Below are 13,491 nucleotides of genomic sequence, written 5' to 3'. Positions count from 1 at the left end.
TGTGTGCGTGGGTGGGGGATGTATGAAGGCAATGCGGCAATGCATGGAAATATCTGACTCTGTCTCTCCTGTTCTGCAGCAGCAGTATGGCCGCATCCTCAGTCAGTTACGGATCATGTATACAGTGGGATACTCGCTCTCCTTGGGAGCTCTGCTACTGGCTCTGGGTATCCTCATCACCTTCAGGTACAACATGTACGAGGAGTACACAGGGGAGGGAGGAAAATGAAAGGAAATAATCAATAAAGGGTTAGGGTAGAACAATGAGAAAAAAGGAAAGAGGAAACCAAGGAAAGAATAGACGATTCTGTATGTAGCACTTAAATTGATCAGCTTATTTGAAGCTAATGGTTGAGTTTTTATTCTATTGTTTCTGTATGTTGCACCTACATTGGTTTGGCCTATTTGAAGCTATTGCACTGCACTTAAAATGATTTCACCTATTTGAAGCTAATGTACTTGCAACATTCTTGCTGTTCGGAGTTGCATCCTCATGATTGTTTCCACTTTAAAAATTGCTTTGGACGAAAGAAACAAAAAATTAAGTAAGGAAGGAGAACGGGTGAAGAAAGGCATAGAAGAATGGAAACAAATGAAGTCCAAAAAAACTATGGAAAAAGAAAGAGGGGACTAAGGAAAGATGGAGGGAAGGAAGGGGGAGAAATGGAAGGAGGTGAGAGAGAGAAGTAAGAAAAAGAAGCAATGAAAGAAAGATAAGAATAAGTGGGGGAAAATGAGGAAGGGAAACAGGGAAGAAAAAAACAAGGAAGGAAGGAAGGAAGGAGGAACACATGTAAAGAACAAAAGATGAAAGCAAGAAATAAAGGATTGGAAGAATAATTTAGTCATCTTCCTGCATACAGAGTGCTGAATACAACACATTAGAGTCAAAAGCCGTCACACACTGCTGTCCCCTCTGCACCAGGAAGCTCCACTGTATGAGGAACAACATCCACATGAACCTGTTTGCCTCCTTCATCCTGAGAGCCGTGTCCATCCTGGTCAAAGACACCCTGCTGACCCTCACACTGGACCCCAGGAGCGGCAGTGACACCCGGACACAAGCCTGGGTCAACATACCGGTCAGAGCCAAAACACCACGGCAGCCCCTTATCTGCTGTGAATCGTGTTAATGTGCAGCTCATTAGCATGGGAACAATGCTCACTGCAGTATATAGACATCACACTACTTCCTGCACTGTTAATGCAACTTAAAGTAGAAATGCGAAATAGTGCTTATGAAAATAACAATAATAATAATAAGGAAACACAGGGTTGGCCAAATACAAAGGCTACTCCATATTTCTTGAATATCTGTATTTACAACCTCTTTTTGGACATCTAAGCAATTCCATATGCATTTTTTTATATTCTACAGCTATCACACACATAACTTCATATGGTGCTGATTAGCAGAAGGAGCTATTCTACCAAATATTATTTGTTGAGCCGCTCCACCAGTGATTCATGTTTTGGAAGTGTCATTTCCTAGAATTAATAATATTAATGAGAATATTTCTATATAAAATGTCACGTATCATCATCACTTTCTGAAGAAGATATCCAAATTAGTGAGACATGTTTGATGTCAGGGAGGAAGAGAAAATCAAGAAATTCCCAGGTACTGAATTCTTCCAGTTTTACTTGCTTCTTTCTTTCTTAGCTGCTCTACATTTGCATCGGAGGAATATACAATATATCTCAAATAAAATGGTACAAATATACATAATAATTCCACATTAAGTATGAGAAGTAGGCAACTTAAAATGTCCTGTAAATGTGATTTGCTGCTTTTTTGCAGACGTGCAAGTGACATTAGAAATATATTTACGGTTATGTTTTACACTGGACACATTTTTTTCTGCTCATATTTTTCACGACTTTAAGTATAAGATCTTAGAAAAAAAGTCTTATTTCCATCCAGATTATGTGCACAAATGTGTTATAATCCCTGTTAGTAAACACTTCAACATAATCCATCCACTTGACAGTCCAGAGTGACTTTTTTTCAAAATAAAACTGCACATTTTAGAGCGGTCTTTTATTGTGACTAGCCCAGGGCACGCATGTGTAATAATCATGCTGTTTAATCAGCATCTTGATATGCAACACCTGTCAGATGGACGGGTAATCTTGGCAAAGTGCTCATTAACATGGATTAGAACATATTTGTGACCATGATTTCAGAGAAATAAGTCTTAGCTCTTTTATTTCAAAAGAAATAAAATGGGAGCAAAATCAAACGTGTTGCGTTTGTAACTTATATTGCTGTGAAGGTTTGTCAGCAAAGAGAAAAATATATGTGGGACCCAGAATCAATCAGTTCATGTGAAGGACATCAGTCCTTGTTCTCTGAAATGCTGTCGTAAGACAGGATTTGAGTACTGTATTTGTGCTGTAGTCTAACTCAGAGTCAATTCAAATTTGGACTTTTGTACTATTAGAAATGTTGTCACCTTGGTTTACTGTATCTCTACCTCCCCCGTCCTGCTTCAGGCTGTTACGTGGTGTCGTGGTGCCATGGTGATGATGCAGTACAGCGTAATGGCCAACAACTATTGGCTGTTGGTGGAGGGCATCTACCTGCACAGCCTGCTAGTCATCACCGTTTTCAGCGAGAGGAAGTACTTCTACATTTATTTGGCCATTGGCTGGGGTAAGAACCACAACTGCTGCTCACCTGTTTGAGTGTTATCAGCCCATTTAATGGCTGTTATCAGTTGTTATCACTACCATTCTAATGCTTCAGGCACGGCAAAATGGGCAAACTGCACCTACCTGCACATTGAGAAAGTGAAAGTGTCGTCTAACACATAATTTAAGATAAGTCAATGTGTTGAGTTTTGGTTTTACAAGGGACACAAACACCAGTGTCCTTGGTGAAAGTCCTGCAATTATTAGATCCATCCATCCACTCTGACCTCCTCCCTACATAGACTTTGTCAAGTCGGTCTATCTGTGGACATACTGTAGCTACGGTCAGGTTGGTTAGAAAAAGATCTGAAGGGTGGGTGCCATGTAGTGAAGTGGGTAGTCCGCGAGACAGCAGCTAGACAGTTCTCGACTTTATACTACGGTACGTGACTCCCTCTTTTGCTCCCATCAAAATTACTACCGCCACTAGAGTAGAGTCTTGTATTCTTATCGGTAATAAACTAGTGATTAGGTGATAACGGCCATCTGAACCTACTAGTAGGTGTAGCAGGCCCCTCCTAACCCATATCTATGAGGCTGATAGCATCTGAAGCGGACAGTGACCAATCACATAGTAATGATGCTCCGGTTATTAAAGAAGATGACTGATATTGGTCAAGTTAGTGAGAAGAATAAACAGGATTCTGACCCAAAAGCAGTCAAGCAGTTGTTAACAGGAACAAAGGTGTGTGCAACAGGAAGTAGTCTGGAAAAGGAATAATTAACAGGTATGTAAATAGACTAAAGAGCAAATACAGAACAGCTGTGTGGACGGATGACTCTTCTCAAGATGAGTCAGATAATTCAGTGACGTGATACTAGTAGACAGGTATGGTTCTGAAGTGACGACACAAGCAAACACACATACTACAGAGTGTATAGAGGGACACGCAGAGACAGGGAAAGATGGTGTAGGTATCATTGTGGCATAGTATCAAAATCAATCGAGAATGAATTTTTTTTATTCAACACATACTTCTTCCTCCTGGTGCCTTCATTACCCACAATGCAACTCGACCGCTGACAGTCAGTCAGGCATTTGGGTGTGAGGAGCCACAAATAAAATTTAAAAAGAAGAGATATGAGGAGTGAGCTGTGTGGGTCTGGTAATCTCACTTCTTTCTAACTCCACACTCCCAGATGTATTTCATTTTCAAATTTATAAACCCCGAGTAGCTTCAGTTTATTATTTCCGAGCTGCTTTCTTGAGAACATCGACTTCATTGTCTTATTGTCTCTAAATAAATAATGACTTTATGATGGTCGTATTCAGTGTTCAGCTTGCTATTCTGAGATAACAATTCAATTATATAGTTATCTTGAGATTTTAGACGTTGTTGATTATGAAAGTCCTCACTGAGCGGAGATAACAAATCAACGTCTCGCCAAGATATTAACGGGATTGTCCAATTGATGTTAGTAAGTCATAATCGACCGACATAACAGATCATGTCCCGAAGAAGAAACCAGATTAATGAACGGATTAGATTTTGCTTTACACAGGCCCACATTTTATATATTTAAAGACCTCTCAAGTCTTCATTGGGGAGAATAGAAATATTTGTCCTGATATAATGAGATTTTAAACTCATCATCATATATAATGCTAATTATACATATATAATATAAAGTAATACAATAAAATCATGTCATCATGATAACTGGGTAACAGAATAAACATAGCACAAACTGTCATTTGTTATACACATTAGTTGTGTGAACTAAAAAATGAAGCTTTGGAGCGAATGATGAACCAGGTAGCAGAGCGCCTGTAATGTCTTCATGATCTGTTATGTGACGACAGTCTCAACAAGTTTTAGTCTGTTCACATTCACATTTCGCCTCTGTCATTCTCAGGTGCACCACTCATATTTGTGTTGCCGTGGATCACAGTGAAATATCTGTATGAGAATGAGGAGTAAGTTGCTTTTCGTCATAATATTGTCACATCAAATGAAAGGCAGTTGAGATGTAACAGCTTTTATCTTTGAATTCATACTACAGTGTATGAATACTTGATGACTGTGTGTGTGTGTGTGTGTGTGTGTGTGTGTGTGTGTGTGTGTGTGTGTGTGTGTGTGTGTGTGTGTGTGTGTGTGTGTGTGTGTGTGTGTGTGTGTGTGTGTGTGTGTGTGTGTGTGTGTGTGTGTAGGTGCTGGGAGAGGAATATCAACATGGGATATTGGTGGATCATCCGTTCTCCTATACTTTTTGCTTATCTGGTAAGACTGTCTGTATTTGTTTGTTTGCGTCGCGCCTTCTTGTTCTCTGTGTGACAATGTGATGAAGGAAATTGAAGTCCAGAGTGTTCTGGCATGTGATCGAGATACAGATGCACAAAAACACAAACACAGAATCTGACATTCACCTTGTCTTGGCAGATGTTGCTATGAATAGAGATACTGTCACAAACCGGGCTGCACGGCCATGATGAAAGACAAAACCAAGGAAATTAACAAATGACTGATTAATTCAAAGAATGAGAACAAGCCAAAAGAGAGGAGAGAGACACCAACTGAGCTCCGAGAGGTTTTTTAAAGGAGCACTGGCACGCAGGGTCCAGGTCCCTCAAACAAAGTAACAGGCTGACAAGGCGGAGAGGGTCGTATCTATAGACCAGGGGTGCCAAACATATGGCCCGCGGGCCAAAACCGGCCTGCCAGAGGGTCCAATCTGGCCCGCGGGATGACTTTGCAAAGTGTAAAAAAACAAGCACTTGACAAGTTGTTTTGATCATAAAGTAAAATACTGTTCCAGATACCTGTGACTAAGTGTGTTGTGCCTTTATAGACGCACTGTGATATGTAAGTTGTAATGCACATGTGTAAATGATAAACTGACGCATAATATTGTTGAAATTGCACCTTTTTTTTATTAAGACATTTCAGGTTGTTCATAATGTTTTGTAAAAAGATATATCATTAAATGTGAACATTTTCAGAATGTACTTTTTTGGCCCACTTGAGATCAAATTAGGCTGCATGTGGCCCTTGAACTAAAATGAGTTTGACACCCCTGCTATAGACCATTTTTTCACATTTTCACTCCTCCATTGTCCTAGTAGGAAAAGCACAGGAGGAATTGCCATGAACAATGGCTCCGTTCCATTAAGTGACTTTCAAAAGCAGCATGTCCCCTAAATTGGAATGCTGCTATAATTAATGTTATTAAATACACCTGTGCTTTTCCTACTATGACATGTGAACATGTCTGCCATGTAAAAAGTAAATACCAAAAGGCACCGAATGCTTGCGTTTGGGTGCATGTGTGCTTCTTTGAAAGTATGTAGATCAGGCAGTTGTCAAAAGTAGGGTTGGAGTAAAATTCCCCTTAGAATGACACCTCATTTTACAGTTTCCCAGCATCCATTCTTGTACAACAGTAACATTATGATCTCTCCTCGTTGAGTATTTTAGATCATGTCGACAGAATGACTCTCTGTGCAGTCGAGTGAAGCTTCCAACTATGATTTTATGGAGTAAAAATGAATGAAATCAGCCAGATGTTCAGTCAACATCTCCTGGGGGAGACTGTGACTTGACTCTTTTTCAGGCTCTTACTGCAGTGCACTATACACTAATATAGCAATAAATTACTGATAATGTTAGTCCACCCCATACCTAAAAACATAATTGACAGAAAAATGTGGATTCATTTAAAAATCGATTTTTATGAAAATGTTTTTGAGTCAGTAGCTGAGACTTTTTACACACATTTAAAGCTCATTGTTCTCGTTTATTAAGCAGTTAGAAGCCTGAGAAGATAGAACGACTAAGATTAAAGTCAGACATCAGTTTTTATGATGTCATATCTTGTTAACCTTCTCTTGTCGGGTCTGTTCAGAGATTAAACTGGTAACAGCTTCATCATCGTCAAAAACAGATTTTAAATGATTTCATAAAGTTCCCAAAGATTACCACCATAAACTGTAAGATTAACATATGTAGCTTTAGACTATTGCTTATCTAGAGTCTCTTTGGTGTTGTTGCACATTGCACACACACACACACAACACACACACACACACACACACACACACACACACACACACACACACACACACACACACACACACACACACACACACAGAAATAAATTGTGGAATTCCTCTTGTGTATTTCCTGCCTCTCGTTCCCATAGAGACAAACAACATTATGGATGGACACACTTATGAGCACAAGTGCACAGTAACAGTAGCAACCTTTGTGAACTCATGCAAAAGTGTACGTGTGCACACACACACACACACACGCTGAAAATATGCAGAAACACGTACGTTTCCAGCACTGTGTAAGTCACACAGTTTGTGCTCTGTGGAAAAACTCTCTTTATCGTAATCTCTAAAATAGTTGCCGTACGGTTGTGTAACGTCATATGTCATCCTCCAGCAATCCCAAACAAACAACCCTGCAGTTCAACTGTGCACACACACATATTCACACCTAAATATACTGCGTTTGTGTGCACTCAAACACACACACACAGTCACACAAACACATCTGTCGAGACAACATACACACAATACCAAATTTGGAGCCCTAATAAGTTGAGTGCTGTAATTATTAATGTTCTCTGTCATTGAAGAGGGTCTGCACTAGATCACAGTGTGTGTGTGTGTGTGTGTGTGTGTGTGTGTGTGTGTGTGTGTGTGTGTGTGTGTGTGTGTGTGTGTGTGTGTGTGTGTGTGTGTGTGTGTGTGTGTGTGTGTGCGTGTGTGTGTGTGTGTGTGTGTGTGTGGAGCTGAAATCCCACAGAGCACTTTCAAGTCTCCTACACATTATGTCATCCAAAAATCTACAGAACATATTTGTTTGCATCATTTAACTCTCCTTCTCTTTCAGATTAATTTCTTCATATTCATAAGGATTATCAAAATCCTGATGTCTAAACTCAGAGCTCATCAGATGAGATACACTGACTACAAGTTCAGGTGGGTCTTACCTCAATCTTGGATCTTACCTGATGAAGGTCACAACTAAGCAACATGAGCAGTGTCTAACCTTTGTTGTAATATAATCGTATTTCCCTTTTCCTCCTCTGGTTCCAGATTAGCAAAGTCCACTCTGATTCTCATTCCTCTGCTCGGGATTCATGCCATCCTCTTCACCTTCGTCATCGACGAGTCGGTCCCTAAAGGCTCCATGCTGCGCCTCATTCGCCTCTTCTGCGACCTGCTGTTCAACTCTTTCCAGGTCAGAGCTCAACTTCACATGAAACTCAAACATTTGAACATTAGTTTGTTCATCCGCGTTTTCTCTTTTTCTTTCCTTTTCTGTTGCATTCAAGATCTTTTAAATGCATTTTGACTCGATTATCTTTTGTCTTAAATCTATGATAAATATTTTACATTATAGGAAATTCTTATGATTTGGTGTTCAAATGTATTTTATCCATTTCATATTTTGTCAAATGTTTCAGCACTTTTTAATTGGGTACAAGTAATACATGGACCTTGCTTAAAAAAATGGATGAATAATGGATTAATAGCATTCATATTTAACCTCTTACAGTGTGGGGGAATTTACCCGAAAATACCTACAGACGACGTACCCAAAGTAAATTAGAAGCTGCTCTTCAACCATTTGCACCAGCTGCATGATTTTGGTCTCATTCAAAAGATAACTCTCTTATTGTTCTTGCAAAACATTGAATAATCACTCCAAGTGATTCTGGCACTGAGTAATAGTGGTCTGAATATACTGAATTTGAAGAAAATACACTCCGCCTGAAGTTTGTTGTTAAAAAGATGCCTGAAGATGGTATAGCTGGTAGGTATGAGCTGGAAAACACAATATGAACATAGAACCAAGTGTTACCAAGTTCAGGTTAAAATGTCAGATAAAAAGGATAAAAACTTAACTTATTAGACAGGTTTTTCTAAGAATAACACCAGGCGTTCACAAGCTGTGCATTTGGAGATATTATAATATTTATTGATAAAAAGGCCATAAATAACTATCATAAACCCAATATTCCCTGTCAGTAGTAATGACACAAAGTAAGTGAAGTACCAAAATACATTGTAATATTGTTGTATTTATTTTATATTTTGTAATTAATCAATACAAGTATGAAAAGATAATAACATTTGTAAAATAAAAACATGGTTGTCACATGTCTAAAGCTAGAGCAGTTCATTGGCTACACGATACGTGAGTCACCGGGAGACTGTGCTGCTGCTGCTGGCTCCGTCTGTAAACAAAAGAAGAGGGCTGGCACTTCCTTATCAAGTTGACACTCATTGGCTCTTGATGGCTGTAGATAACGCATGGAAGCTCCGATTGGCTCAAATGAAGTGTCAATCGAAAGGTCAGAGTTTGGCATCCCGTTAGCAAACATCAAAATAGCGCTAATAGCTTGATACGTGCCGTTTTTAGCAAATATCATCACGGAAATAAACACATCGATCAGCTGATTTCAAAGATTGCAACAGCTGTTCATGGGCTTTTATCAATGTGACGATTTTCATGATGGATATATTTTTACTGGAAACGATCTATTGGACCTTTGGCAATGACACAGGAGTGTTTGTTTTGGATTATTACTGATTACAGGATTATGATGAGACTTCATAGGTGAGTTGGCTCAAAGTTATGGGTTTGATTGTGAGTGTGCTGGTTTGTGTGAGATGACTACTGTACTTGCTGTTTTCTCACTAAATAGACGCGACTCTAAGCTTTCGAACGACATGTGGCATTCCGTAACAACTCCATCATGGCGGACTGTAGGGAACACAGGGCAAGATACAACCTCTCTGAAAATGGATGAAAACGTTAAGTGATTAAAGAGGCCCTGTGAAGTTTTTCTTGTGTCACTCACTAAGATGCATTGAATCCTGGAACTCTAACAAATATGCTGTTTTCCTTCTTCATAAAACCCTTTTTGAAGAATGTGAAACTTGTTTTGTTCACATCCATGTTTACTTGCTAGCAGTCTTCTTCTTTCATGCTCTTGCGTTCCTAAGTGCATCACCGCCACCTGTAGATCAGCCATAGAACTCCATTTTAACATGCAGGTGAAAACAACCCGTACTGATGCATTGGGTGACTTATAACTTCATTGTGATCAACATGGTCAGTGTATTTTTTTCTTAAACAACTTCACAGTGGGGAATATGATATGGCTCTTTCATATGCACAAGTGATATCACAGCATTTGTTGATAATAATTAAAAGATTAAATATTTAGAGCTGTGTCCTTTAGTACCCAGTAAAAAAACTGCATAATATTAGTTTCTTTCCCAGTGTCTTTTAACTCCACTTTCTGTTTCAGGGCCTGCTGGTTGCCATTCTGTACTGCTTCGTCAACAAAGAGGTGAGACAGATGTGCTTTCACGTCAAGCACCACCTTAATTTAATCTCTGCTATTCCTTGCAGTTCCTCCTTTCCCTTTGTAGAGACAATACATTAGACATTGTTCATCATCAGTGTTCTTGGTGCCAGCCTTTATCTGTCCTTTGTGTATCTCTAAAAGCGTTCCACTTTATCTTTTTGTCTACAACGTGGGACAGACACATCATCTAATCTCTACATTTTTAAATGTAGTGTTTGGCAAGAAGGCAAGTCCGTCTGATGAAGTGCTTGCCATCTTATTTGATCTTCATCACATATCTTCATGTGTCTGTCCTCTATCTGCTCTCTCTCCCCGCTGTCCCGTCCTCCCGCAGGTGCAGTCGGAGATGCTGAAAAAGTGGAGGAGGTGGAAACTGGGTAAGGACATCGACGAGGAGTACCGCCACACCCACAGCCACACGCCACACATCAAGAGCGGCAGCATCGGCACCGGCAATCTGCCCTATCTCCAGGACAACAACGCCAGCGACCCCGGCGGCGACTCTCCTCGCCTCGACAAAGCTGACCCCTCCTGCTCCATTCCACCCGAGGAGAACCGCAGACTAGTCGTCTCCTACAGCAACGGGACGGGGAAGAGTGGGACCGCCAAGAGCAGACACAGCCTGCAGTTCTCTTTCCTGCCACACCGAGGCACCGGCAGTAACGTCAGCACTGCCACCGAGGACGTGTGTCTGGAGGAGAAGGTGCAGTGCCGCACAAACGCTCTGGAAGGAGAGGAGACTAATGTCTGAGGACACCATTCTCTAAAGGCCTCGTCACGAAAACTGCCACTGATTGTGCGTATCGATGTTTCGAATCAGTGTTTGTCATGCGCCAACAACACAGCCTGAGTGGGAAGAGAACGAGGAATTACCCCACACAGAACAGGATGTTTTAACCTGCCCGGCTGCAAATTAATATTTATTGGTTTTGGGACCTTGGGGGGAAAAAAGCACTTATTGACTTCAGGCTTCAGGAATGATAAATTACATTAAAAAGAAAATCTAGTGGTGTCCAGTGTGTGAGTGTGAGTGTGTGAGTGTGTGCGTGCGGGCATATGGAGGAGTGCCATTTCGACCCTGCTCACATCGCTCCACTGTTATTGCTGTTGTCGTGGTGAGTCACGCTTGTGTTGTGTGTCTGTTTGCAGCAGTGGACACTCATTTGTGGTACTTTCCTACAAAAAAAACTCTCAAAAGTGCCAAAAGAAATTGTTTCTTTTTCATTTTTCGTTTCATGAAACTGAATGCGGACTTCAGCATTCATGACTCGTGATGTCTTGTTCATATCAGGAAGAAGGCAGAACTGAGAGATTCAGGGCACGGACTGTTGACACAGTGTTGAGGCAGAAGATGCTTTGATCTTCAGAGAGACTATAAATGTTTAATTTATTCTGGTTTTAAATGGCCAAATAAAAAAACACGCCCATGATAGGTTTGCTGTCAATTGGTTAAAGCAGGTATCAAATCCACTCTTTCATGTACATTCCTTTCCTCCCTGTTTTGTCTATAATAACCCCATCCTTCAATTTTTTTTAAACAGATTTTCCTGACTGAATGTATATGGACAATGGAGAAATATGGTTGAAACAATATTTAAGTGTATATATGTAATTAGAAATAAGCCCACAGGACCTGCATTTCAGTCATACAGTATTCTGTAGAATGGAGACAAACAGAACAAGAGGTGCTTTTGTACACAATATAAAAAGTCATTGTATGTGCCAGAAAAGTTTTTCATTTCATAACATAGTGTGTTAATATATTGAATATGTTAATGTTTTGAAAAGAACGTGACATTACCAACAGAGGAAACACCTGATATGGTGTTTCTTCTGCAGATGGGATCATGGCTCATATTGCATGACTCTGAAAGCAAAATGTACAACACAGAACCACTTTTCAATGTTTAACATTTAAATTCATTTCAGAAATGGACTGGATATAATTATTGGTATTTTTTAAATATGATTTCAGTCACACGAGAGCCAGCAGGGATTTTTGACAAAGAGATTTCCTATGAACTTCTTGATCAAGGATTGCAAACATATATTTAGTTTGAAGTATAAGAGAGAGAACTGTACATAATACAACACTGATACGAATAAATACCGGTATTATAAAGACAAGGACGTGTGGGTGGAGGGATGTGTTGTTTTTTTGTGCTTTTGCTGGCAGGTGACTGAAAAATGAGAGTAAACATGACTTCTTGAGAAAAGACACAAAACGTGATTGTAGCTGTTCTTTATTTAAAATGTTGCAATTGTCAGGAGGGGCCGAAAACAAACAATGTCATTTTTTTAATATAAAATCCTAATTGTCTTATATGTCTCTGTGGATCCAATTAAACTGAATTCTGTCCGCATTGCGACACACAACACATGCGAGAGAGACATTAGTTTGAGTCTACTGATCGCGAGCTGACGCACTTTTGACAAATTTGTGAGCAAAGTAAGTAGAAATGTTTGTACTTAACTGTCATTTTGTGTCACGACAGAAAATGTTCCAACATTGGCTAAAAGATTTGACGAATAAATGAAATGAATCAATCTGTGTGTGCGTGCATATCATAGTGCAATTATTCCACACCATGGTTGACTGCAGACCAATCAGCGGACTTACTATCAATCAACACGCACGTTTCCAACGGAGATGACCGCGACATGAAATTATAATGCCCGCTCAGTCTGTTGCTGCGCAGATGGTGATAAATTGTCAGCCGATGAATTATGTATCGGTCACACACACACATGTCCAATAATATGCGCACGTGTAAGTGTGTTCTTGTGTGTGATTGATCTTGTAATCTCTCTGAAAACACCTCCCTCTCCATGCCTGTATTTGCATACAATAGAGAACATTAACCACTTGGGGCGGCTCTCTACAGGGCAGGATGAAGCCAACGGAGAACATCACATCATCATCATTATATCACAATGTCTCTCAGGGGAATCGTTTGACTTTCACGATATGTAAAAACTACAGAAGGAGATCGGTATGCATTGGAGAATTTTGAAGTGAAAGGTTTTGTCTCTTGTTATATGGACGTGTTGCAAATTTTAATTTCAAAACCAGCCCTGTGCCATCTAGAAATAAGGAAGTGCTTTATATGAATAACTGCATTAAAAATTCATGATAGGTTATTCATATGTTAAGGTTGCCTGCTGGTATTCAATTATGGAGTTTCTTCTATGACAGCATTCATTCTCTTTTGTGTTATGGCCCAATACCCTCACCAAACTAAATGGGAAAAAGAAATGTAAGAAGTTTGTCTCAAGATAAATAAATAGAAAGATATATAAATGAATAAAAAACAGAGACTTCTAAAAACACTTTCGAACCTTGGCCTCAACGTTGCCAGATGTAAATATACGATAAGTTTTCCCTCCGTACGATGTATGATGAATAAGTGCCATAATGTACGATATTTTGTGACTTACAATTATAGTTGGTTTAAGCCCGCGCTG

The 13,491-nt window shown here is 39.8% G+C and overlaps 1 protein-coding gene across 2 annotated transcripts in view; it reads left to right on the top strand.

Annotated features, from left to right (window-relative positions):
• The window catches only part of gcgrb (glucagon receptor b), a 56,120-nt gene extending 43,387 nt beyond the window's left edge, over positions 1-12,733 (top strand). For both annotated transcript variants that reach the window (XM_029433927.1, XM_029433935.1), the window contains 9 exons: positions 80-186; positions 926-1,082; positions 2,497-2,656; positions 4,552-4,612; positions 4,847-4,916; positions 7,536-7,624; positions 7,742-7,886; positions 9,967-10,008; positions 10,361-12,733. In XM_029433927.1, coding sequence (XP_029289787.1) covers positions 80-186; positions 926-1,082; positions 2,497-2,656; positions 4,552-4,612; positions 4,847-4,916; positions 7,536-7,624; positions 7,742-7,886; positions 9,967-10,008; positions 10,361-10,777 — 1,248 coding nt within the window. In that variant the 3' untranslated portion in view covers positions 10,778-12,733. The remainder of the gene's footprint in view (positions 1-79; positions 187-925; positions 1,083-2,496; positions 2,657-4,551; positions 4,613-4,846; positions 4,917-7,535; positions 7,625-7,741; positions 7,887-9,966; positions 10,009-10,360) is intronic.
• Positions 12,734-13,491: the final 758 nt, after the last annotated feature.

Source organism: Cottoperca gobio, chromosome 1 (genome assembly GCF_900634415.1).
Source record: "Cottoperca gobio chromosome 1, fCotGob3.1, whole genome shotgun sequence".
Lineage (NCBI taxonomy): Eukaryota > Metazoa > Chordata > Actinopteri > Perciformes > Bovichtidae > Cottoperca > Cottoperca gobio.
This window is presented reverse-complemented; position numbering and strand designations above follow the sequence as displayed.